General features: G+C 33.2%; 5 protein-coding genes across 5 annotated transcripts; 3 read left to right on the top strand and 2 right to left on the bottom strand.

Annotated features, from left to right (window-relative positions):
* Positions 1 to 3,306: 3,306 nt before the first annotated feature.
* On the top strand, positions 3,307 to 8,619 carry Tsp_06101 (putative F-box only protein 30). The gene is made up of 11 exons (XM_003380345.1): positions 3,307 to 3,923; positions 4,055 to 4,229; positions 4,280 to 4,420; positions 4,508 to 4,689; positions 4,796 to 4,944; positions 5,018 to 5,112; positions 5,182 to 5,290; positions 5,357 to 5,758; positions 5,891 to 6,442; positions 7,222 to 8,378; positions 8,452 to 8,619. Exons 1-11 carry the CDS (start codon positions 3,307 to 3,309, stop codon positions 8,617 to 8,619), a joined length of 3,747 nt encoding a protein of 1,248 aa, XP_003380393.1.
* A 1,472-nt stretch (positions 8,620 to 10,091) lies between these two features.
* On the top strand, positions 10,092 to 15,151 carry Tsp_06102 (RNA-binding protein 39). The gene is made up of 16 exons (XM_003380344.1): positions 10,092 to 10,154; positions 10,943 to 10,978; positions 11,056 to 11,112; positions 11,632 to 11,706; positions 12,094 to 12,152; positions 12,653 to 12,694; positions 12,802 to 13,077; positions 13,157 to 13,310; positions 13,370 to 13,462; positions 13,535 to 13,735; positions 13,796 to 13,861; positions 13,918 to 14,119; positions 14,188 to 14,623; positions 14,646 to 14,772; positions 14,944 to 15,005; positions 15,058 to 15,151. Exons 1-16 carry the CDS (start codon positions 10,092 to 10,094, stop codon positions 15,149 to 15,151), a joined length of 2,043 nt encoding a protein of 680 aa, XP_003380392.1.
* An 87-nt stretch (positions 15,152 to 15,238) lies between these two features.
* Tsp_06103 (EF hand domain containing protein) lies at positions 15,239 to 19,324 on the bottom strand. The gene is made up of 11 exons (XM_003380343.1): positions 19,045 to 19,324; positions 18,152 to 18,323; positions 17,884 to 18,097; positions 17,206 to 17,355; positions 16,882 to 16,964; positions 16,671 to 16,799; positions 16,532 to 16,574; positions 16,330 to 16,462; positions 15,917 to 15,998; positions 15,421 to 15,497; positions 15,239 to 15,339 (listed from the first exon to the last, which is right to left on the bottom strand). The coding sequence occupies exons 1-11, from the start codon at positions 19,322 to 19,324 to the stop codon at positions 15,239 to 15,241; spliced, it is 1,464 nt and encodes a 487-aa protein (XP_003380391.1).
* Positions 19,325 to 20,081: 757 nt separating this feature from the next.
* On the bottom strand, positions 20,082 to 23,595 carry Tsp_06104 (conserved hypothetical protein). Its single transcript, XM_003380342.1, has 8 exons — positions 23,524 to 23,595; positions 23,371 to 23,467; positions 21,897 to 22,988; positions 21,493 to 21,612; positions 21,116 to 21,232; positions 20,772 to 20,888; positions 20,203 to 20,245; positions 20,082 to 20,103 (listed from the first exon to the last, which is right to left on the bottom strand). Exons 1-8 carry the CDS (start codon positions 23,593 to 23,595, stop codon positions 20,082 to 20,084), a joined length of 1,680 nt encoding a protein of 559 aa, XP_003380390.1.
* Positions 23,596 to 24,161: 566 nt separating this feature from the next.
* Positions 24,162 to 25,073, top strand: Tsp_06105a (conserved hypothetical protein; the record flags this gene model as incomplete). Its single annotated transcript, XM_003380341.1, has 4 exons — positions 24,162 to 24,185; positions 24,473 to 24,531; positions 24,694 to 24,746; positions 25,032 to 25,073. Coding segments are annotated over exons 1-4 (178 nt in total), but the record flags the coding sequence as incomplete, so codon positions are not given.
* Between the last annotated feature and the right edge of the window lie 71 nt (positions 25,074 to 25,144).

Here is a 25,144-nt window from a genome sequence, read left to right as displayed (position 1 = left end):
CTTGTTTAGAATAATGCACATTGAACGCAGGTTTGTCGTTTGAGTTGAAAAATGTAATATCACGAAAAATTCATTGCTTCATACGTTTCATTTTGACAAACAGAAAACATTTTATTTATGATATCACTTATTTAATTTAATTCGCACTTTTTATGAAAAGTCGATCTGTATCAATAATCAATAATGTAACTAATAACTGGTTAGTTAATGAAGTAGTACATTTATACGGTCTTAGAAGTTGTTAACAAATTTCAAAATAAAAGTTCTAAAACTTGTAATACTTTAATGAATCTAATATGCGATTCATACATTTTCGAATAATGAAATCACTTTTACCATGTTATTAATATTATAACAAATATGGGTGTCCGTTCTCCTTTTTTATATAAGTAAAAAGTTTTTCAAAACTCACTGTAAATATGTTAAGAGGTTGAATTGTAAATATTCTTCAGTTTTCAGTTTAGTCAAAATTTACTTATATCTTAAAAGTAAATAATATTTTACAAATGCGACATTTGTATTTGTAAAATATTGGTGATTTAAAAATTTAGAATTGTGATTATTTTTCATTTCAGCAGACATTTGTTTATTTATTCACCTGCCATGTTAAATTATCAGTTTAAATATAAGAATGACATGCTATTATATTTAAATGTCATTTTCTTTTTAAATAAATTGATCTGAGACGCTAAAGAACTGTTGTAGAAATGGGATGCATAGAAAAATTCACGGAAATCTTTTTTTTAAAAAAAAAAGTAACAGTATATATAGATATATAAAATGTTATTTTTAATTATACAATAAAAAAATTATTTAAATTGGATGTTGCAGATTCAACTTGCGCGCTTTTTTGTACAAGTCAAAAATTACTGTATTCACGCAACTTATAATTTGCTATTGAAAATGCGATTTATTATTTTATGTTATTGCTCAATTTATTCTCCCAATGTTGTGTATGGTGTGTGCGTCTAAATGAAGCATATTAAATGTAAAATATTTATTTTTCGTTATTTGTTGTTAAAATTTTTAATTAATCTTTGCTTTATTTATATTAATTTCAACTTAACTTTGCCATTTATTTATCAGTATTGTATAAAATATGTCTTTTTTGATCTTTTATTTAATTTTTTTAATGTGTGATATTGCTAAGTTGAAAATGATAATTTGCCTATTGTTATTTTACAATTTTACATGTACAGTGTTTAATCAATTCCATTTTACTAGTACCTCTTTTAAAATTATGTATTTAATAAAGTATGAGCGTTTACTACACATTTTTGCTGCACTTATATCAAAGGAGGTCAGTAATAACCAAAACTTTTGCTTCTGTTGTAGATGGGTGTTAAAACAGAAAGAGTAGTATTGTATTTTGTTATTGTTTTGAGTTTAAAGAGTTTCAACGGTTTAGATCATGATTTTTTAAAGGCTTCTGTTAAATCATGAGTGATTAAAAAACAGTATTAGTTAGTTTGATCAGTATATGCATTGAAGAATTTATATTTATAATAGTTGAATTGCTTCCGTTTTTGGCTATCGGTATATCAGTGGAAGAAAAATATCGCAATATTTTATATTAGCTTATATGTTTTATTGTAATGCAACTATCAAAAAGGTTTTTCGCAAGTATTTGTAAGGACGTTGTTTTTTGTGTGACAGATACCTAAAAACTGAAGATAATTCAATTGAAAATTAAAGGTCTTTTACCTAATGAATTATATGCTTTACTTGTTCTGATAGGTACTGTTCCGTTGTTTGAATGCTTCGTTCATGTTTATTAATGTAATATGTCAATAAAGTAAAGCATTATATAGATAAATTTTGTATATTCTTGTTTAAATTGTAATTTGATGTTGAGATATTTGTTAATAATAGGTTTTCACATTATTTCATTTGTATCTTTAATAGGTTTAGTGTTCTACCTAAATGTTTTTCAAAATATGAAGTGCTTAACATCACAAGTTTAATATTTATATCTATTAATTATTCATTCTTTGGGTATTTTCATTTTCTTGATAGGTGTACAATTATTAATAAGTAGTGTTGTCATCATGTACATGAAATGACCATTTCATAATACGATATGGATATGAATAATTGGATTGTTGAATTACTTTTTGAGATATTTAACTTATTGCATGCATAGCATAGAACAGTGTAATAATGACTTTACTATTTCAATTGATGCTGGTTGAAAAAGGATCGGCACGGTGAATACTGTAACAATCATATGTTTTACTTCTTTTGAATCTTTTTGATCATGTATATGTAATATTAAAATGGCATTAATAAATTATAATTTATAAGAGAAATATAATTTTAAATTAGTGAATGCCTGTAATTTAAGCGGTTAATTTTTTATTGATTTTTTCACTCTTGTAGTTTTCTTACTCATGTATCTTTTACTGGATTTTGATTTTGTATATTTTTTCGAAAGCATGACGGTGGTGTTTGACTTTTGTAGCAAAAATTATTTCATAAAGCAGAAATTTGCATGTTCATCTAATATCATTATTGTTATATGATCGCATTTGAATTTTTTCTCTCGAATTTTCATTTTGTTATCCTATGATACTGAATCGCTTATTGTTGATCTTTTTATTATCGATAAATATTATTCCTGATGGTATTTTAAAATAAAATTTATTGTAGTAGAATAATATTTTGGGAAATTGCATAGTTTCAACTTTTCTTGGGTACTTTTGAATATGAATAATATCTACAGTATGAAAGTATTTTCAAGTTTACTTTTTCCCTCTTATTTTTCACATTATAATTTGTTGCTTACACTTCCAATTTGAAAATAATATATACTTATAAGTTACTATTTCACTGTTTTGTAAGTATATTATTGAAATCTATTTTCATTGTTTTCATTCATTTTGATGATATGTCAGCATTGCTTTCGCATTATATAATATTACGTTATATTGATGATTGTATTGTTGACTACACAATAATTGATAATTTGTTGCCGAAAATTGAATTTAATTACAGTAATGAATAGCATGTAATTTTTTAAATTGCTAAATTATCGAAAAGTGGACTAGTATTTTTTTCAGTTTCTATTTTTAATAATGATACATTTATTTTTATGAATCTGATATTTTTCTTGCATATGGCTTGAAATTATTTTAACCTAATTATATTTATTTTGTATTTTAGAATGATATGTGAATAGATGCCACCTGGCTGGGAGGTGGTGCGAATTGCATGATGTAGTTTCAACTGTTTGTTATTTGTGGAAATCGTTTTACCCAGTTGTTTTATTGAAGGAAAACGGTTTTTTGTTGTTTCTTTATTATTTTAATGGCACAGCAACTGTCTACAATCCAAATTGTGAACGGTCAGGCACTTTTGCAGACCAAAGTGCAGCACGTTCTCACTCCCGGTGGCCCGGTGGCAGTGGCTGTGGTTCCGGCCGATTTGGGCTCATTGCTTCGTCCGTTATTGCAGCAGCAACTGCAACTTGCCGGCACGGCGAAAAATACCCCCCTGATACTCGGTGTGCAAAATGCGACTTCACCGTCGACAATCAGCCTTTCAACGCCGACGTCGTCGGCATCGTCGAAATGCATTGTCGTCGGTGGAACCACCGGCGCTCCTGATTCCAAAGGATCTCGCAAGAGGTCGAAAGCCCGCCAATCATCGGTCAGCCGGCCGGTGGTCAACTTGGACTGCTTGCCTGAAATTCATGGGAAAACTTACATGAAAATTCAGCCCAAACAAGCCGAGCCGAGTGCGGTCGACGCGCAGCCGTTGCTAATTCAGCCGGTTCAAGTACCTCAACAAGTGCAATCGTCCAAGCAGATCACCATTCGGTTGGGCGACCAAGAGCAAAATGAAATTGCTAATTTGACGGACCAAATTCGAAAAATTCTAACTAGTAATCAACAAACGGCTGTGGATAAGATGAACCTTCAACTGTTAGAACAACGTCGCAGATCAATTTTGGAAAAAGCCGCCATCGAGCATATCTGGTCAGTAGCAACTTGTTTTTGATGCAGTGTAAATTTTTTCATTGTTTTTTGCTTTATTGTTTTTTCTTCTGTTTCAGTTCCAGTGTTGCTGAAGTGCATAATGTTAGGCAAGCACAAGCTCAGCAGCAGCAGCCTGTTTTGCAAATGCCGATAATTCAGGGTTCAAATCAAGTTATTTCACAATTGCCCATCTCCGTTTTGGGCAATGTTATTAGTAGTGATGTAAATGCTGGTGATCGTCAACTGTTGCAAGTAAGAAATGAAAAATTTTCATTTCTATGTTTTAATTTAAATGGTTCAAGATAAACGGAACTACCTACCTGATGATCAAATCCAAACCAACTGCCGTGTGCCAACCAGCGGCGTCCATTGAAACGATACCTTCAACTGGCAACCCCGTTCTGCAGCCGTCCACATCGTCACGCTTGCAAACATTGCATTATGTAATTGATTAATAATAATAATGCAATTTTATTTTATTTCATTTCATTTCATTTCATTTCATTTCATTTCATTTTGTTCATTTGCAGCAGCCAGATCCTATGACAGAAATTTATGATACAGCTTTAGCTAGTAGTAGCAGCTCAACGCTCAGCACCGGTAATTGTAATACAAAACCGGTGTCAAAAGAATCATCCGCCCCTAAACGAGGTTCACGTGCTTGTGGTCATGAAGCAAGGAAAAAATCCAAAACAGCCACAGCTCAGGAAAAGTAAGCGAAAATGATCATTTTTCATCTACAAATACAACGCATAATAATAATAATAATAACAAAATGGGAACTATTAATTAATGGTGTTGTATTTTTTTTGAATTAGTTCTCGTAAATTGAAAGCTTTACTGCGTGAACGTGCAATGCGGCCGGATTATAAAACGCCGTTTAAAGACGCCAAGGATGCATTCGATCGTCTTTTTCCCTATCACATATGGTATGAAGAAGACATACCGGATGAATTGCTCACATCTAGTACGTTTACTTGCATTCATGAAGTGTACCGTTGTACTTTTACATTTATTATTGCTTTGTTTTCTCTTTTTAGTCGACATCTCTTATAAACAAACAATGACGAATCTCATTATTAAAAAGGAGAAACAGTTTCAGCGATTGAGAAATTGCTTAGTGAAAGAAGCCGCGGTAAAACTTATTGAATTGATTTCTGATGAAATTTTTAGTCGAAATTCAAATATTTGATGTTGTTTTCAGAAGCTCAATCAGTCTGAAGAGAATGTTTTCATGCAGATGTTGTTCATCAGGAGCGAAAGTGAAATTTTGAAAGATCTGAAAGCGGTGCAAGCTCAGCAAGAGCAGCTTGGTCAGAAAAATTATTATTATTATTATTGTTGTTGTTGTTTTTAGTTTTTGAATTTTCAAATTTCAGATGCTGCTCAGCAGAGGCTATCTATTCATGAGGATGACGGGCTGAACATGTCGAAGGAGGAGACGCTGATGCCGTGGTTGGATGAGCCAACCGACATGGAATCGTCGACTTTGGACAACGACCGACACCGACAACAGTCCTCTTGTTCCACTCCCTCGCCGCTTCCCTACTTACACGATTGTCGAGGTGGTTTTCCGTTCCCAGTGACCGCTTGGGCTAGCGACAGTTCGACGGTGAGGATCGAAGATAAGAACATCGTCAAAGCTTCGGAACCGAAGCAGATGCCTTTGTCACCGTGTTCATCCCTCTGGGATGAGGCTCCTTGTTTGGAGCCGTCAGTGAAAATGCCAGCCGTCGAGGAACTCCACTCGCCCCGCATGGTTTCGCAGCCGAACAAGGAGAGTTTGAAAATAGTGATCAAACTAGCCAAATCAGCCATAGCTGAATCGCCAACGCCATCTTTGTCCTCACCGTCTGCATCACTGTCACCGTCGTCATCATCGTCGTCCCCACCACCAACGCCCTTGTTCCCAGAGGACATGGTCGTTGTCCCAATGCCCGGTGGTCAGCAAAGGGTTGACCATAGTCCGATGCGCATTCCACCGTTGAAACTACGTTTGACCGATTTGCAAACGATCACCGCTTGTACGTCAAGCACCGACAACAGTGATGATGCAAGTCCACCTTGGTCTAGTGACGACAGTGAAGAAGAGTCGAAGTTGGATCTGAAACAAGAGCAACAAACTGAATCCGTGGTACTTTTGCCAATGAACAAGGAAAATCCAGCTTATTATGAAAATCCCGAGAATTATGATAATGACAATTATCGTTTTGAAGAGGACGATGCTGGTTGTTACGATGACAGCTTTCACTGGATAACGGACGAAGATTCCACTAGTGGAAGTGCAGATCTTGGGGATGAAGACCAAAATTTGACGAAAGAAGAAACGACCAGCGAGTGTGGTGAAGAGAGTGGCGTGCAGTTTAGCTGCGAATTGGGCAATCTCAGTCCTTCTTGCCAAAAGGTACGGCTCAAGTTGGTTTCCACAAAACCTCGGACAGTGACGTGTTGCAACGGGTTCGACCGTACGAACTCGACCGACATGAAACGACCAAAAACATTGAAAAAAAGGCGTGGTGTTGGATAATTAATTTTTATTTAATTATTTCTTTTTGAGCATCTTTTTGCTCAACCATTTCATCGCCTTTTACTTTTCAATGTCTACTTCATTTTTGTTTTCACCCTTACTGCTTGCACTCATTCAACTTTCGACATTTTCTTCTTCATCAGTTTTGATGATCATGTCGAGATGTCATGGCTTGCATTATTATTATTATTATTATTATTATTATTATTTTCATCTTTTTTATTGCTATTATTTGTTCAAACAGTTTTCGTTGTTGTTTTCTTGATGTACAAATTCTTAGACGTTGTCGTCGAAGTAAACAGTTAGTGACTGATGTAAAAATTGATTTTCAACTTGAAAATCCAATTCTTACCGAATGCAATTTTAAGAAAAGTTTTTTCCTTGAAAAATATTTTAAAAAAATTAATTCCATTTGAAATACAGATTCTTTTTACAAAATTTATAATTTTCTTTTTTTTCTTTTAAAATAATTTTAATGAAATTAATTATATATAACTTGCTCATCATTTTAAATATGCTGTCAGCAAAGCGCAGTTGTCAAGAATGTAATTGATTGTCGTCGTTGTTGTTGTTGTTGTTGTTGCTGGTGGTGGTGGTGGTGTTGATATTATTATTATTATTATTATTGTTGTTGTTGTTGCTATCAGTGGTGGTGGTTGTGGTGGTGGTATGTGTTATTATTGGTGTTCAGTTGAATAATGATGGAAATGATTGCAGATGTACACGATGAGCATTGCAAATGCTGCTTTTCAAAGAAATGCAAATTTTCACAATGTCCAATGTTGTCGTGTCCGAATCGATGCTGCTTTACAATGCATAGTTGCAAATTGGTCGATCACTTGTTCATTTGTCAAGAGCAAGAGATCAATTGCTTGAACGCATCAATTGGGTGCCCGTTTCGGTTGAAAAGAAAACAACTGAGCAAGCATTTAGCCGACCAATGCCCGGCATGTGTAGTCTACTGTTCGGCAGGATGGAATCGCTGGCCAGTGGACGAAATTTCGTTGACCAATTTGAAAAGTGGAAATGTTCCAACAAGAGCACCGTTGTTATCATCATTATCAATATCGGCCAGATCCTCGGCAAAGCAGTCGGTCGGCTTGGATGTGAGCTTGACGTTGGCAGACGAGCAAAAAACACTGACCAGCAGCTCAAGTTTTTGCCAGCCGTCGGTCAGTGATGATGAATGCAATAATGTTTGGTTGGATCGTCAATATCCGCCTGGTTTGGCGAAAAGTTGTCTGTCACGTTTGAAGAACGGTTGGAAATTTCATACAAGAGAAAATGACAAAAAACAAAACATTTACCAAAATTCAACCAACTACAGTGATCACTTTGACGAAACTGCCGTATACAAAAGGTTGGGTGTAAATTTGCGTCTGCAGATGGAATTTTTGTCACCTTATTACCAGCACAAGCCCAACCGTATGTTCACATTTACATGTTCCAAACATTTCCACAGACGTGAATTTGCCGCCCACTATTTAAATGTCCACTGCGATACGATGACACAGCTCGACGGTTGGATTGTCCGACGATGTCCGTTATTTTATCGAGGATGCACATTTTCCATTGCCGGATGGACACCGACTGACCAGAGTAAAATTGAATACGATAATCAATTCGACTGCATCAAAGTGAAAACTACAACTGAGACGGTCGATTACTGCGGGCCGACGTTCGATTTGCTTGCTTTACCGTATGAATTTTTGCTTCAACTCTTGAATCATGTGGATTCGATAACTTTGAACAATTTGGCAATGATCACAAGAAATATGCGATCCTTTTTGCAAGCAGTGTTGACCAAAAGAGGAATCGTCGAATTAGTCTGGGCTCGATGCGAGCATTCCACTCGATGGATTGTGAAAGAAAAGGTTTTTATTGAAAATTCGAAATATTATGGTGAAAAAAAATTATTTTTTTTTAATTTATTATATTCTCTTTTAGAAATGGTCATTCAGCACGGCAATGAAACCGATCAAATGGCAAATGAACGACACGTCAGCTATGTTAATTCATTTGAAAAATTGTCCGTTCAATCTGATCAGTGAAATTGCTGCCAAGCCTCAGCCTTTGTTCGGTATGATATCCTCAGATATGTACTCGATCTCATGAATGATTAAAAATTAATACAACTGTATTGAAACTTTAACAAGTTTTCTGATGTATCAAACAATCAAACTTGAATAAATAAAGTTGCGGTAATTGATGAATATTTCATTCCGTTTTGTTTTGTCTGTTTGAAATTATCAAACGAAAAATACAAAAGGAAATCCATTCTCCATTTAGAAAATATTTTACAAATGTCAGTATCATTTTTGATCTATTGAAAGAACGGAAATGGTTTCCTTCATTTGTTTGAAAATATGAATGTTCGATATTCTCCATTGTATTTCGCATGCGTGTTCATTCTGCGCATTCGTGCGTCATTTCATTAACTTCGTTGTCATTTCATAAAACGTCGCTATGTGAACACATGCGAATAAAATCTGAAGATTTTAAATTATTGAATTATACAAACATAGCTTGAAAAAGTTTATATTAAAGAAAGAAAATTCAGCATCTGCTTATGACAAAAGATGTACTGAATTACAAGTACCAATTTATTATAGCAAATTGCATTACGCAATTTTTATAAATTGTCAAAAATTAGTTTTCATATTTAAATGTTCCATGCTTTGATGAAACAAAAAGCTATTTATGCATGATATTTTACAAAATAAGTCTCTTCATGACAATTCGGTATTATTTTTTTATAATATTTGGAAACTTGGTTACTTGCGCGGCCACTGTGCAATTGCTATTTATTTCCTTAAAATAATTAAAATAATAACTTCAAAATAATTCATTTTTCCATCCAAACAATTTCTTTTCATCAATTTAATTTGACTATTAATTACAACATCATTTGTTGCAGTACTGTAACATTTTTGATATAAAGTTATATTTTTACTATAAGAATAAAAAATGTAAAATTTTTATTAAAAAATTATAAATTTTATATTGCAGTTCAAAAATAGATAAATATTCAGCATATTGTAACTTAATTTTACTGACATACATTTCGAATAGAATATTTGAACTTTATTTATATTACATATACTGTAAGTTTCTTGTTTGTTTGTTAAACACGAAATATACCATTTGCCACCTACGTTTCACTGCTGTTAGCTGTCCTTAATTGCTTTAAAAAGAGTAAATAATTTGTCATTTTTATATAAATCTTTCTGTATTCGACTGTTAAATTATTTCTTCTGAAACTGTTAACGATTTCTTGAATTTTGATATTGATATCTTTGAGCCATCTTTTTACTTTATAAGAACAGTATTTATAAATATCGGATGTTGTTTTACAACTTTATGCAATTATGTTTTAAAATAAGTTTATTTAATGTTTATTATTTTTGTTTGAAGTTGACAATTTTTCAATTATGCGCGATGAGAATGTTTCTAATTCTTTGTTGTATGTTTATGTAAACGTATCCTGTATATACTAATGTACTAGTTTCTGTTTAATTCTGTTTTTGACTTTGATTTTTTAGCTTGAAAAGAAATATTGACCAATTTTACTTGACTAATTTGATAAAATGGCTGACGACGCGGATGTTGAAGCAATGCTTGAAGAAACATTTGCACCTATAGAAGACAAGGTAAATGCTCAAGCATGTTTTATTGTTTTTAATGTTTTTTCTGGTTTATTTTCATCGATTATCAAATATTTTTTGATTGAGTATATTTTTAAAAATTTGCTTAAGCATTTCATTGTATATTTAACTTTCTCGAAGAGTCGTTTGTGATTCACAATCTTAAAGTAAATACCAAGCAGCCCATTTTTACGATTGATTATTTACTCATACATTCAGCAGAATGTAATTTCCATTATTAATTTTGCAACACTGATTTTCAAATGTACATAACTGAAAATGTGGTGGGCTACGTACGTTTCATAAATGAATTAGCTTAGTTGTTGCTTGGTGCTGAGTTTGAATGTATAATGTTTGTTTTGGTTGGAGCGTTTGCAGTTGGCATAAAAAAAGAAAGGCAAATTGTTGAAATGGAAATTTGTCGAATTTATGCATATTGGAAATGAATATGAATGGTTGTGGTTGAGAGTGAACTTTGAAGAAAGCATTGCTTTTGAATTGACAAATATTTTGCATGCATTATTTTTTTAATTTGCTTTTTATGTGACCAAAATTGTTTTCATTGAGCGTTAATTGCTGACACATATGAAAACAGCTTAAATGAAATTAATTATATAATTTGTCCACTTTTATAATAGAATACTGCTGATGACAAGATATTGCAGAAGATTTGCTTCTCAGTTGATGGACAATAACTGAAAGCGATTGTGTGATTTGCCCCTCTTTGTGTGTCAGTTAGCATTACAGAGTTTGCGTATCGAAGATTTTGCTTTTTCAATATTATTGATTTCTAGGTATCGTACCCTCGGATGTTGTTGCGATGTGAACGGGTACATTGGGAGTCCAACTGAAAGCCTTGGAAGGCTCTGATTTTTCCAATTCTCAGGGTTGTGAAATTCATTTATAGGTACCGTTTATGAAGAGTACTGAAGATTGGCACAGCAACTACGAGCGGTGTGTGCAAGTGGAAAACTAGCATTTTAAGAAAAATAGAATTTTTACATTTGGTTTGCTTTATTTATAATATAAATGAATGTACGACTAAAATAGCTAATTGCAAAGTCCATCTAATGCAGCAAGAATAATTAATTCCAGAGCTTTGCGGGGTTGATGTACATGTTTTGTTATTTGTTCTTGATGTGTTGGTTGGAATGAGGGAAAATAGAGAAAAAGGAAATCACTAATTATTTAATCAAGTTGGTTGTTGAAAGCTGAGACTTTTTTTGCAGAAAAACGACTGAGTTTTACGGACGAAACGTGATGTGATGTGGTGTTTTGCTTAAAGCTAAAGCGAAAGCATTACGTAAGAGTATGACTTTAGACCGCGGAAAGTTTTTACTAACTTTTGCGGTTCAATTTTTATTAGGAATTTTACACCATTACCGTGAACATTGTGTGTGAGAAAAAAAAGTTGACGAAATTTGGCTTATTTCCAAATGCTGCTGTGCTGCATTGATTTTTTTTAATTTTAAAACGTTGGTAGGTGCTTTTGCGTTGGCAGCTGCGACGCTGTCAGAGCATGCAATTTGGAAAGCCAATACCGCCACTGAGCAAATGTGTAAAAGAATAAATATATTTATTTCACCCGTAATCAAAGTTCAGTGTTGAATATAATTTTTCCAATTTTCTATTCAATTTGAAAGATTCGTTTTCAAATTGGCAAATTCATCATGTCGTAGTGATGATACATGTGCAAACAAGCAATGAAATTTGCATTTGTTTTTTTTCATCTCATTCGCGTTGGTCACTTTCAATATTTTAAATCAGCAGTTGTTTCTTCTTTTGTTTTGTTTTTAATTTTTTCATTTTAATTTAGCATTGCTAAAATAATAAGTTGTCTTCAGCTAATTATTTTTTTTTGAATTTTCAACTCTGTATTGTTTTTGCTTTTTGACTGTAATTATAATGCTTTTTGCACGTATGTATGTTGTTTCTTTTTTTGCAGAAACCGGAAGAAGCGAAAGCGAATAAAAATAAAGAAAATGGTGATTTGAGTGAAAAAAAGTAAGTTTTGCTAGCTGTTTTGCTTTTATGAAAATTTGCTGCCCATTTCGTGTTGTTTCTAGGTTTTCCATAATTTCTGTCTGCAAAAGAAAAACTTGAGACTTTATTTTTTGCCGGTGAAATGCAAATTTTTCTTTTTGTAAGCAATTAGTTGTATTATAGATATCACAATTTAAAACTTCTTATTTGCCATCTGTGTTCATTGCTATATGGCGGTTGAAGGTAGGCATTTTGTCAGCTGCGTTGGCTGTTCTCTATCCGCAACTTTGTAAAAATATCACTTGGGCATTATTATATATATATATATATATATATATATAAATATAAAGATGAAAAACAGAAAAAATCCAAATTCTGAATTTATTAGCTTTGTTTTTTTTTATTTGTGTTGTTACCGTTGTCATTGTTGCTGTCGTATATAGTAGTTATAGTAGCTTTTCTCTACAAAGTCTCGAACTCTATTCCATTCTATTACTTTTATTGTTTTATTTGCTTTCTAGATCACGTCGATCGCATCGAAGTGGCAGTCGAGAAAAGAAAAAGTATGCATTGTTTATTTTAAATATTTGAATTAATTGCGATGTGAAAAGTTTTGTTTGTTTGTTTGTTTGTTTTCTGACTATGCTGTTGGTTTATTCTGTTTTTTTAGAAAAAAGAAGAAATCCAAAAGTCGAAGTCGTTCGAAAAATCGATCGTCACGTCGGGATCGCAGTCGTTCCAAACATCGGCGCAGTCGGTCCAGAGAACGCCGGACCAGGCATCGTTCCAGGGAACGACGAGACCATCGTTATCCATCTTCTCGAGGGGCGTGGCGGTCGCCACCGTACCGCCGTTCCCGCAGTCCACCTCCGTACACTCGAGGCGGCAAGCCTGGCGAGGGTCTGAGCAGTGGGAAAAAATTGCCCGGTCCAGAACGACGGGATGTGTATGTTTCACAATTTTATTCCACCCACCGGTTGTGTAATATTGTCGTTTATTATTATTTTTTTCTCCTTTCATTCAAGCATGCCGTTTACACCACGCTACAGTCCACCGAGAAATTATGTCGATTCGGAGCTTTCTCCAGAAGAGCGAGATGCTCGTACAGTTTTTTGCATGCAACTGGCTCGCAGTATAAGGCCTCGTGATTTGGAAGAATTTTTCTCAGAAGTGGCCAAGGTGAGTGCTGGTTTTGAAGTTTTGTTCAATTTTTATGTTATTTTTTGCTTTATTTTCAGGTACGAGATGTGCGTATTATTACGGACAGCAAAACGCGTCGTTCAAAAGGCATTGCTTATGTTGAATTTTGGGATCTGGACTCTGTACCGTTGGTAAGCAGCGATGTGTTGTTCAACTTGAATGTTATACTGTATTCAGTTTTTTTTCTGTTTTAAAAATTATAGGCTTTATCATTGCACGGTAAACGTCTGCTTGGAGCGCCGATTGTTGTTCAACCAACTCAATCTGAAAAGAATAGAATGGCTTCGGCCATGTTGGCGACGGCATTTACTCAAAATCGTGGTCCGATGAAATTGTACGTCGGCTCTTTGCATTTCAACATTACCGAAGAAATGTTACGAGGAATATTCGAGCCATTTGGCAAAGTAATATTTTTTAATTAATATTGTTATTTTGTTTTGCATTTTTTTCTTCTAATATTTCAGATAGAAAGCATTCAACTTTTAAAAGATCCAGAAACAAGCCGTTCGAGGGGTTATGGCTTCATTACGGTAATTGAATCTGATAAATAAGTATTATTTGATAGAAAATTGTTTATTTATTGTAGTTTTACAATTCTGAAGATGCTAAACGAGCGATGGAACAGTTGAATGGATTTGAATTGGCTGGTCGCCCGATGAAAGTTGGTCACGTTACTGAACATCAGAATACTTTGTTCCAGCCGTCGCTTGATTCGGACGAGTTGGATCGTTCAGGCATTGATCTTGGAACTACCGGTCGATTGCAACTGATGGCCAAGTTAGCTGAAGGTAGTTGGTCGCATTTTTACTAATTTTTTTTTACTTTAAAATCGACCTTACAATTTTTTCTGTTCAAGGAACTGGAATGGAATTACCTCAGGTTGCGAAGCAGATGTTGAATGCACAGCCACAACAACATCAGCATACTTTACCACCGGCAATGCAAGTGCAACAACAACAACAACAGCAACAACAGCAACATGAGCAACAGCAGCAGCTCGCATCTCAACAGTTGATTGCAACGCAGTGTTTTGTGTTGTCGAATATGTTCAATCCGATGGCTGAATCGGATCCAGATTGGGATCGGGAAATTCGTGACGATGTGATTGACGAATGTAATAAGCACCAGGGTGTGGTGCACATTTTCGTTGACAAAGCATCAGGCGATGGAAATGTCTACGTCAAATGCCCGACTGTTGCGGCTGCTGTTGCGGCCGTGAACAGTTTGCATGGTCGTTATTTTGCCGGTAAATGCGTTGTTTCGCGTTGTTTGCTTCAATTATGCATGATGTTGTAAAAATAAATTATTATGTAGGCAATGTTATAACGGCAAACTACGTTCCAACGGCGAGTTATCACCAACTGTTCCCAGATGCAATCAGCGCGGTGGAATTGTTGCGACCATCGTATACGGAAAAATGAAAAAGCACAACTGGACACAGGTTTTGGAAAACGAAAACTATCAAATTCTATATTTTATTATAACGAACTATAATGGTTATATTAAGAGCATGTGTGCGTATTATTTGTCATTTTGATGAAAATAATTTTTTTTAAAGCATGAAATAATAATACATATCGAGCACTACTTTTCAGGCATTTTTTTCTTTAAGATTGTAGTGAAGGTCATTTTCTGTACATTGTGTACTGTTGCTGATTGTTGTACATTATGCAAGTAAATATAATGTTCACCTCGCATTGACGTGTCAATTATTTTTTTTTTGCAGAAATAAATGCTTTTTGCTACTTGTTGATGCAGAAGTAGTCCGTCCGGCTTTGCTTCCAAACTGTGAAGCATTTGAAACGATCCGTTTAAATTGATAATTTCATCATTACAACAAACGAAACTGCACTTTTTGCGAATATGGTTTTTATTTACTAATTTGAAAATACTGATTGAATCCATTTTTAAACGTTTGTCCGGCTACAACATTTTGATTTTGGCTTGTCCGAAGTCTTCTGTAGACAGATCAGCTTTTCGTCACGTCTGCTGCTAACATCCTTCAGTACTCTAACAAATTGATTTTCATAAATAAAAGTGACTGCAGGAGCTAATCATCACGTGTCAAGCAGACTAACAGTTTACTTACAGGGCAAGCTGATACATTGCCGCGTGGACAGAATCACCGGATTTGGCGCTTGTTTCGAAATACAAACTTTCGCCATCCTGAAAATTATTATTTCTCGATTAAATTTTCAAAAATACTATACTATTTTTTTATCACAGTTTCAGGCGAAAAATCTTCTTTGTAAATTTTCACTGCCTGCTTGCCTTCTTGGACCAGGTCGGTCTTGTTGCCAATAATGCACACAACACAGTCTTCTTCCACTGCTGCCTGAAGGTACAGTTTAAAAAATTATTAATAAAAAATTTCGGTTTAATGTTTTTTACTCGAATTCCCGTAATCCATTCACGGACGCTTGTGAACGAACTCACTGATACTAAGTCGAACATCAGAATCACCGCATCCGCTTTGCGAAAATATTGCTTTGTGATGCTACGAAATCTGCAAATATTAATAATAATAATAAAAATAATAAACAAATATGATAAGTTTAATTATACAAGATATCCAATGGAATTACCTCTCCTGACCGGCAGTATCCCACAGCTGCAGCGCAATAAGTTGATCTTCAACTTTTAAAATTTTCATATGAAAATCAATACCTGATTTTCAATAATGACAGTAAGTAAATCAAATTAACAAAAACAATAATAGTAATAAATTTTTTTGGTGGTTGAATTTTTAGAAAAATGTTTTCGCTCGCGTATTCTGATTATTTCGTATTTTAGTTTATAGTTTTCTTTCTGTAATTTCTTCAGTAGATTCAAATTTCATTCGCATGTACCTGATAATTTCGTTGAATTTACTGTATAATTCATATTCGTATGTGCAATATTCATTTTTTCATGGATCACATGAAAAAATACGCGAGCGAACAGTTGTTGTTCGAATTCGAATTTAGCAAAGTTATCCAACTGTTAGAACACATCATACCTATAGTAGAACGTATGCCAGGATTGAAACGATTATTGCAAAGACGATCAAGGAAGCAGGTCTTTCCGACACCTGAATCTCCGGCTACTACCACTTTGAAAACTCGATCTGGAGTGCCGACATTAATCGGTTCCTGTAAGTAAAAGTTATTGATCTTTTATTCCGCTGATTGATAATACTTTTAATGAATTTCAAAGCTAACAATACTATCTTGACCATTTTCAAAATTGTCCAACCCGGATATTCTAGAATTCAGTTTATTAATTACTTTTCTAAATTTATGCTGATGCATTAAATATTGTTGGTTTTTTCTTTGAATCAGTCACAAAGTACTTACTTACCCACTGTCAGCTTGTAACAGTTCACTGTGTATTGATTCCAAGTCATCACCATCAGAATCGATCAAAAATCGTGATCTGCAGTTGAAGCTGGTTCTATAATCTGCTGCTGTTGCAAGCATGGGGCTACTTCTGGCATGTCTGATTAGAGAATAGGATCAGTCAGTTTGAGACAATGCACTGTGCACTATCAGTCATCATAGTTCACACTTACAGGGCAGTAGTTTCTCTGAGCGGTCGCAGGTGAGACGTGGATGCGCATGGAGAAGCTGAAAGCGACGCAGCTTGAGACATATTCTGCAAAACAGAGAAAAACACATTTTAGCCGCAATATATTTTTTTCGTTTTTCAAATACTGTATTTTCGTCCAGTTCGTCCAATAGTCTCATATTTTCTGCCCTGAAAAATGATCCACCAAAAAGCATTTGTCCATTTGCGTTAGTTTGTATTGTTGAAAAATTTGCATAATCATCTCATACCTAAGTGCGTTCAACTGCTTTATCAGCTCTTCGCGTTCTAAAACCGCTTCGTCGTTTACCGTCAGCGCGGCTTTTGCACGTCGTTTACGTTCTTCACGAATTTCTTTTTGCACTTTGTTCAAATATTTCATCAATTCTTCAGATTCGTCTTTTTGCTTGCAAAGTTGCATTTCAAGATTTTGCTTCTGCTCAGCCAAAACATCTTTCTCCTAAAAGCTGTACAAATTTATTGTGCTTATTTCAATTTTTGATACTATCCATTCCTTGTAGTACACTGCGCTTGTAAAAATAAGAAATATGCAACAAGAAAAATGAAATAATTATACATTGTTGAAAACATGATTATCAATAATAGAAGAAATTTAACAATTAACAATCGGAAAGGTTTCATGTGAATAGGTGTGTATGTTGGAAATGAAATTTTTTTTTGCCTTGCGAATTTTTTCAAGCAAAACTCTCGACTTTTCTTTGTCATATTCCATATTTTCCATTTTAGTTTGAGCCTAAAAATATGGTAATTTATTTTTTCATTCATATCACAATTGTTGTTTCAATTACCATGGAAAATTTTTCACTCAATTCTTGAAGTTGTAAATTTTTACTTTCAATTTCATTTTCTAATGACCATTGAAGCTTTTGCATTTTTTCCTGTTCCTGCAAAGCAGTCAACGATCAATCCACAAAGTTATTGTCTATGTGTTTGTTTGTTTGTTTGTTTGTTTGTTTGTTTTGAATACATTTTTTAAGCAGCGTTCAGTTTCTTGTTTTATTTGCTGTTCAACATCGGTATAAAGACGATTCAAATCTTCCCGCTTGTTTTGTGCAGTTGCGCACATTTTATCTCGAACTGACTTCATTTCGAACGAAAGGTTTTTCAAAAATGCTTCAAACTTATTCAACACATTTGGATTGTCGTTGCGTAAAATTTGCCACAGTTGTTCTGTATTTTCGCTACCAAATAATAAATAAGATTAATAATAATAAGAATAATTTTTGTAAGCATACTCTGCGAACAGATCTTCAGCTCCAATTTGACGAAGAAATGTTTGAAATTTTTCCCTTTCTTCCACATCTTCGTCTGTATTTGTAATGCACTGCAGTTGTTGACTGCTTGCTTGTTCACTTTCATCTTCCGTCAGTTCAACCATCTCCGGATGGATCGATTTCACAAATTCTCCTCAAATTATTTTCATTCATATTCAAATATCTAATTTATAAATCGAAAACTTAATCATTAATTATATCCATGAGCAAGCGTACTTTCATTCTGTCCTTTTCATATATGCACGTTTCAAAGAATACTCTTCTAATGTAAATCTGATGCCTTGCTTAATTGATGCTGTTTTAAAAAACAATTTACAAGCATATAAATAGCCATTCAACAATCATTCTGTTTATAATTAATTTTATGAATACTGTCGAAAAGAATACTTTAATTTTAATTTTTTCAGAATATTTATTTGATATTTTATTAGTCGATTTCTTTGCAATTACGTAAAATTCTACGATGGAAATGCCGTAAAATACTGTAACTGTATACACAATGACTTTTCTACTCAGTTTACTCGTCAATAGCTGCAGCTTTTGAGTAAATAAATTATCATTCACTGTATATAGTAAAATATTCGAATATACATATCGATCTTTCAGTTACTTTTTTTCTATTACAATTATTTTTTCCTTTTTATGTAATTTTTGTTCCTTCAGCACAAAATAACTATTCGTTGTTTTTTTTAATTTAGTTATGGATATACTAAATTATCAGTTTTATTTCTCTTTTTTTAAAAATATCCTCTATAATAGCTTCAGCTGAGTTTCGTCAGAGTATAGTTATGAGAGAAAAGTATTATGTGATAAATTATTGCTTATTATTATCATTCGTATATTATTCCGCTTACCAAAGCCGAAGATAAATTCTTCCATTGTCAGTATGCCATTGTGATCTTCATCTAAACTGTCAAACACCATTTCAAGTTCTTCGATTGATAAATTGCATAGACCACTTTCTCTGAGACGTTGCATGTCGCCTTTTAATAAGTATCCTTTGGAATCACGGTCGCAGATGGTGAAAAATTGTCTTGCCGTGTCGAACGCAACATTTTCCAGTATTTCATCGTTAAGCATTGCGAAAGATGAATGACCAGGATTTTTCAACTTCTTCTCTTTCAAATCACCCATTTCATGATCAAAAAAGCATAAAAAGAAACATAAAAATATGCATATATGAATTTCATTATATAGAAACAAAATTTCATCTAATGTACAATACAAAAGTGGAGAAAAAGCATGAATTTATTTCGTCGAATCTGATTTGAAACACAAGCTAACATGTGATATGATAGGTCATTTATTATAATTGACATCGTTGTGATTGTATTGTATTGTAAGCAAGCGTTGTGGTTTGCAATAACATCAACGCATAAGCATAGCATGACAGACAGATATGCACTGAGTAGCTACAGTATGCTGTTCAAAAATAGTCTATTTAATAGCACACGAACAGCGAATGTTGCCCAGCTGTTCAAACAAACTGACAGGCAAAGACGCGCATGCGAATAACAATGAATCACATTCGATTAATCATACAGATTCATTATTGTTCAGTGTCGTTGAAAATAGATTCTAGCTACATTGGCGGTTTCATTCACAGTCTTCAATTGCCGCATGTTCTATTCTGCGTTGAAACAATTGGCCAAATTTTCTATCACTATTTTGAAATTATTTTAATTCATCATATATTATATTTAATTAAATGGTATTCATCAAATATGGAATGTGTAAATAATAGTCGCATTTTAAAATTTGCGAATAGAATGTGTGAAATTGATAATGTGAAATTTTAACATGAACAGTATTGTTAACTTCTTAGCATGATGAAAAATACTGAACATCAATGAAAATATTAAAGTACAAGTAGTCGAGTTATTTTTATCTTCTATGTCCTGCTTGTAACTTCTCTGAAAAAAATCATTTTTTAATTAAATATTAAATTTCAATTGCATCATTTGTTAAAGAAGAAATACCATATTATGCGCAGGTATGTTGTTGCCGCTTACTTCACCGGTTCTTGTATCGTCTTCGTATTCTGTGCATCATATCCTATAATAAAATCCAAGTAAAAAATTTTTTATTTCATTAATTTCAGCCTATTTTCATTATTATTTATTTATTATTGTTATCGTTTTCAAATAATAATAAATTTTAATCATGAAAATGCTCAAGTACTGGTATTATTGCTGTATTATTAATTGTTTCACATTGAAAGAAAATTATAACAGCATCGAAACAAATTAGTCTCAGCGAACATATTTCTTTGCTGTTTTCTTTACTTTGCAAAATTAATTTTTCTAATTATCTGTTCAGTGAGTCTTATTTAAAATTTTTAAGAAAAGGAGAATATAATTTGACAATTTTGATGTAAGCTAGTTAAATGTTTTACCATATGACGAAATACAGTATGGATGAAGATGAACACTCCTATGAATGCTATGCAAATTATTATGAGAATGTCGATTCCTGATTCAGACAGCATTTTGGAATATTTTTCTAATATGCTGATACCTGAAATATTCGCTTATGTAATTAATAAAGAAGCTATTGTTGTTTCATCCAAGAGTGAGTTTACTCTGTTCGCAGAATGCCCCTTTGAAATCTTTTTCGCATTTGCATGTATAACGCGTTGAACCGAATACTACGCAGGTACCACCATTTCTGCATGTATCTGCTTTGCATATGCCAGTATCTAAATAGCAACTGTATTTGTATTGCATGTATCGTGAAGAAGAAGAAGAAGAAGAAGAAGAATTTGTCAAAAATTAAAACATGAGAATGGACATTTTTTACAATTATACTTGCATTTGTAAATGATGAAATGTACAAGTTATGCTTGTTTGTATGAAGAATAATGGAACTTTTATGAACAGAGGAATGAACATGAAGCGTGTGAAAAATCGTTTATTCTTTACTTACTGAATTCGCAAAATTTTCCCGTGAACAGTGGAGGACACATGCATGCGTATTTTCCATTTACTTTCGTGCACGTTCCTTGATTTAAGCAGTGTAGACCACTTTTGCACGTTACTTTCTCTGAAATAATGGTAAAGAATATTTTGCTTATTTGTCTGATTCCTATAATGATATTTTTGTACATCGTCTTACTGATTCATTTCAAGTGGAAATTAAATTTTTACATACACCGTTATGTACAAGTTGTGTGTGTGTGTATGTGTATGTGTAGTAATCTCAATGTTAGATACATTTTTCATATTTATCATATATCACGATTGTTACATTTTTTACACATTTACATTTGTGGTAATTAAATTATAGTTAAAAATTTTTCTTACCAATGGTGCAGTTCACTCCTCGATATTCAGATTTGCATTGGCAGATGTAAGAACTTCCAGCGTTGATGCATGTTCCATTATTTTGGCATACATTTGGGTTGTCTTCACAGAATGAGTATTCTGCAATGTTATTTTAAAAGAAGATAAATTTTCGTAGTATGAAATATTTACAATTTATGTAGTGTGGCTTGTCGTATGATCGACAAAACATGTATAGAATTAGGTTATTTATATAGTTAATTATCTGATATATTTGTAATAAGGAATTATGTCACACAAATGATGCACAAGCGTGGAATTTTAATAACTTAACCCCATCCTGTTATTTTGTTTTAAACATTTTTGTAATATAATTAAATGAAACCTCCACGTTTTCAGAATAAAGATATTAAAGAGTTTCTTACTTTCTTCACATAGCACTCCGTAGCGGTTGCTACTACATTCACAAAAATAACCAGCCTCGGTTTTAATTATCGTCCCATCATTTTTTGTACATGTTTCATTATGTTCCATTATGGTTTTGTTGGAGTTGATAAAAAAATCTTTACAATCAGTTTGCAATCCTTCTTCAGTAGAAAAGCAGCATTTGTATCTTTCTTGTGTACAGTCCACTTCGACATTTTCGAATCCTTTTACGACTTTATACCGTTCTCTTGTGTATGGACCGCAAGTTGTACTTTTTGCAGACCACTCTGACCACTCTAGGTCTGAACAAGGACACTCGCATATTTCTCCATAATCACGTTCAGGGCATTCTTTTCCATACGGTATATCGGCTTCTTGGTGGCGTACATAAGTGTATTCTCGGCATATGTTTTCATTAGGTGCAAATGTACATTGTTCAATTTTTTCGTCTACACAGTTATTGTAACTTGAAGATATGCAAGCAAAATACTGACAATTCTCAATGGAACATTTCTGTACTGTTGAACTGAAAGTGTACTCTTCATTGTTGTTGGATAGTTGCATGCACCTGCAGTTTGCATCATGTGAACCTTGTGATTCAAAATCGCTCATAGAATGTGAATAATCCTGCCACCACTCAGGTGTAATTACGTTTTCTCTAACCCAGAAAAATATGAAGTTAAAATCGTAGTAGCAGCGTTCCATTTCTTTTGTGCTTATCGTGTTTCTGAGCACATCAAAGTATCTAGCGGTATTGATGTAACAAGTATGTTCTAGCATATCCTCAACTGATTGGTGATATCTGTTTAAATAATGAGGTCCGTCCGTTTTTGAAACCTCTACCGCAGAATGCACCGTTGCCTTACCTTCCGTGTATGTGTAAAATTTGTGATATTTATAGGCAGGTTTGTTTATATATGACAGTGGAATGCCATTTTTGAAATTCCGTTGGCAAAATTCAAGCATGTTGTCCAGTAAACTGTTGTTATTTGGTTTAATCGGTATTAAAGTTGGTATCGAATTGTCAGGACTCTCGTACATCCTACTTGAAGGTACAAATGTTGTGCATGATTTAGGATGCCTTTTCCCGCCTTTAAGAATGAAATTATATTTATCGACTGGACAAGAATCATTTTCTGGTTCATCTAACACACTACCATAGCAAATGGCCAACAGTAGTACAATAATAATGGAATCTTTTTTCGCCTGAAAGTAATATATCAGATAATTGTTAAACAGGATTCTCAATTTATGAAGCATATCGAGAAGTATTTTTTTATTTAATAGTATTTTTCTTCACAATTAATTAAACAAGTCTTTTATGAAATAGTTTCTTATAGCTAGGTAATTTATCGATTCAATAATTTGTAAAAATGCAAACTGATATTTTATGCTTTTTTTAATTGTTGCTTACTTAAAATTGTAGAATCTATGTGAAAATATTAATGTGAAATATTCAAAACAACGCATTACCATTTTCAAAGCCATGCCACACTTGCGCACACGGACACATACATACACTGGCACTTTGCACACTCAAATTCGAAACTTCTCGAAACCGAAACTCAAACTTCAAAACCCTCCGTAATTTAAACTAAAACACTTTAAACAAAACTGGTTGTTTACATTTTGTATAAACAAACGTTGCTTTAATGTTTGAATGATTTGAAGTTCGCTTCGCTGGCTGATGTTAGCCATGAAATATGTGATTTTATCAGTTTGATTTTCAAGTTTTATTTGTGCTGTACTGGATTGTGCTTTTGTTTAACTGATCTTATTTCAAATTTAATTAAATGAAATCGGAAATTTTTTGATGAGGTGTCAGCAGCTCAGCAGTTTTCAATGCCTATTCCAATTATAAAACTGTGGATATTTCTGAAAGTTGTTTCACCACATTCTTGCAGCACTTTTTCAAGCAGATCAGTTTCAAAAATCACTTCGCACGTATATGAAAATCAACACACAGCACAACATTATTTTTCGTATATTTAAACTTTTAATTTTAAACAAAAATTTTTAAACGTATTACTTACTGTATGTAAAGTAATGATAATGTTGTGCGTTCAATAATCGAACAGGGAAAACAGTTTTACAAATCTGAACTGGCCAATCAAAGCAGAATAAAATGCTACCACGCAGTTATTGAGCCACTGATTCTATTTTCGGTTTTGACACGATTATATTTAAATACCATCTCTGGTTGTTATAGATAATTAAAGCGCTACAAAATATACGCACGCGTGAATTTGCAATTATTAATATAAATGAGTGAAATGAAAAATTCCACGGTAGTTGTTCAGTTATTGTTCGTTTTGTTGATTTATTTGAAATCACTTCAGATTGGTGCTGTTCGTTGATGGAAGTACTGCATATATAATGGAAAATTTGCGCTTTTTCTTGCAAATCTCTTTTTCTCTCTTGAAAGCGTATTTTTTCTTCATAAAGTAATTCAATTTCAACATAGTTGTCTTCAGCTAATTATTTTTTTTTGAATTTTCAACTCTGTATTGTTTTTGCTTTTTGACTGTAATTATAATGCTTTTTGCACGTATGTATGTTGTTTCTTTTTTTGCAGAAACCGGAAGAAGCGAAAGCGAATAAAAATAAAGAATATGGTGATTTGAGTGAAAAAAAGTAAGTTTTGCTAGCTGTTTTGCTTTTATGAAAATTTGCTGCCCATTTCGTGTTGTTTCTAGGTTTTCCATAATTTCTGTCTGCAAAAGAAAAACTTGAGACTTTATTTTTTGCCGGTGAAATGCAAATTTTTCTTTTTGTAAGCAATTAGTTGTATTATAGATATCAGAATTTAAAACTTCTTATTTGCCATCTGTGTTCATTGCTATATGGCGGTTGAAGGTAGGCATTTTGTCAGCTGCGTTGGCTGTTCTCTATCCGCAACTTTGTAAAAATATCACTTGGGCATTATTATATATATATATATATATATATATATATATATAAAGATGAAAAACAGAAAAAATCCAAATTCTGAATTTATTAGCTTTGTTTTTTTTTATTTGTGTTGTTACCGTTGTCATTGTTGCTGTCGTATATAGTAGTTATAGTAGCTTTTCTCTACAAAGTCTCGAACTCTATTCCATTCTATTACTTTTATTGTTTTATTTGCTTTCTAGATCACGTCGATCGCATCGAAGTGGCAGTCGAGAAAAGAAAAAGTATGCATTGTTTATTTTAAATATTTGAATTAATTGCGATGTGAAAAGTTTTGTTTGTTTGTTTGTTTGTT

The sequence above is a fragment of the Trichinella spiralis genome (assembly GCF_000181795.1).
Source record: "Trichinella spiralis strain ISS 195 chromosome Unknown Scfld2, whole genome shotgun sequence".
Taxonomy (NCBI): Eukaryota; Metazoa; Nematoda; class Enoplea; order Trichinellida; family Trichinellidae; genus Trichinella; species Trichinella spiralis.
The sequence above is the reverse complement of the archived record's forward strand: the minus strand, read 5'-3'. Positions and strand labels throughout refer to the sequence as shown.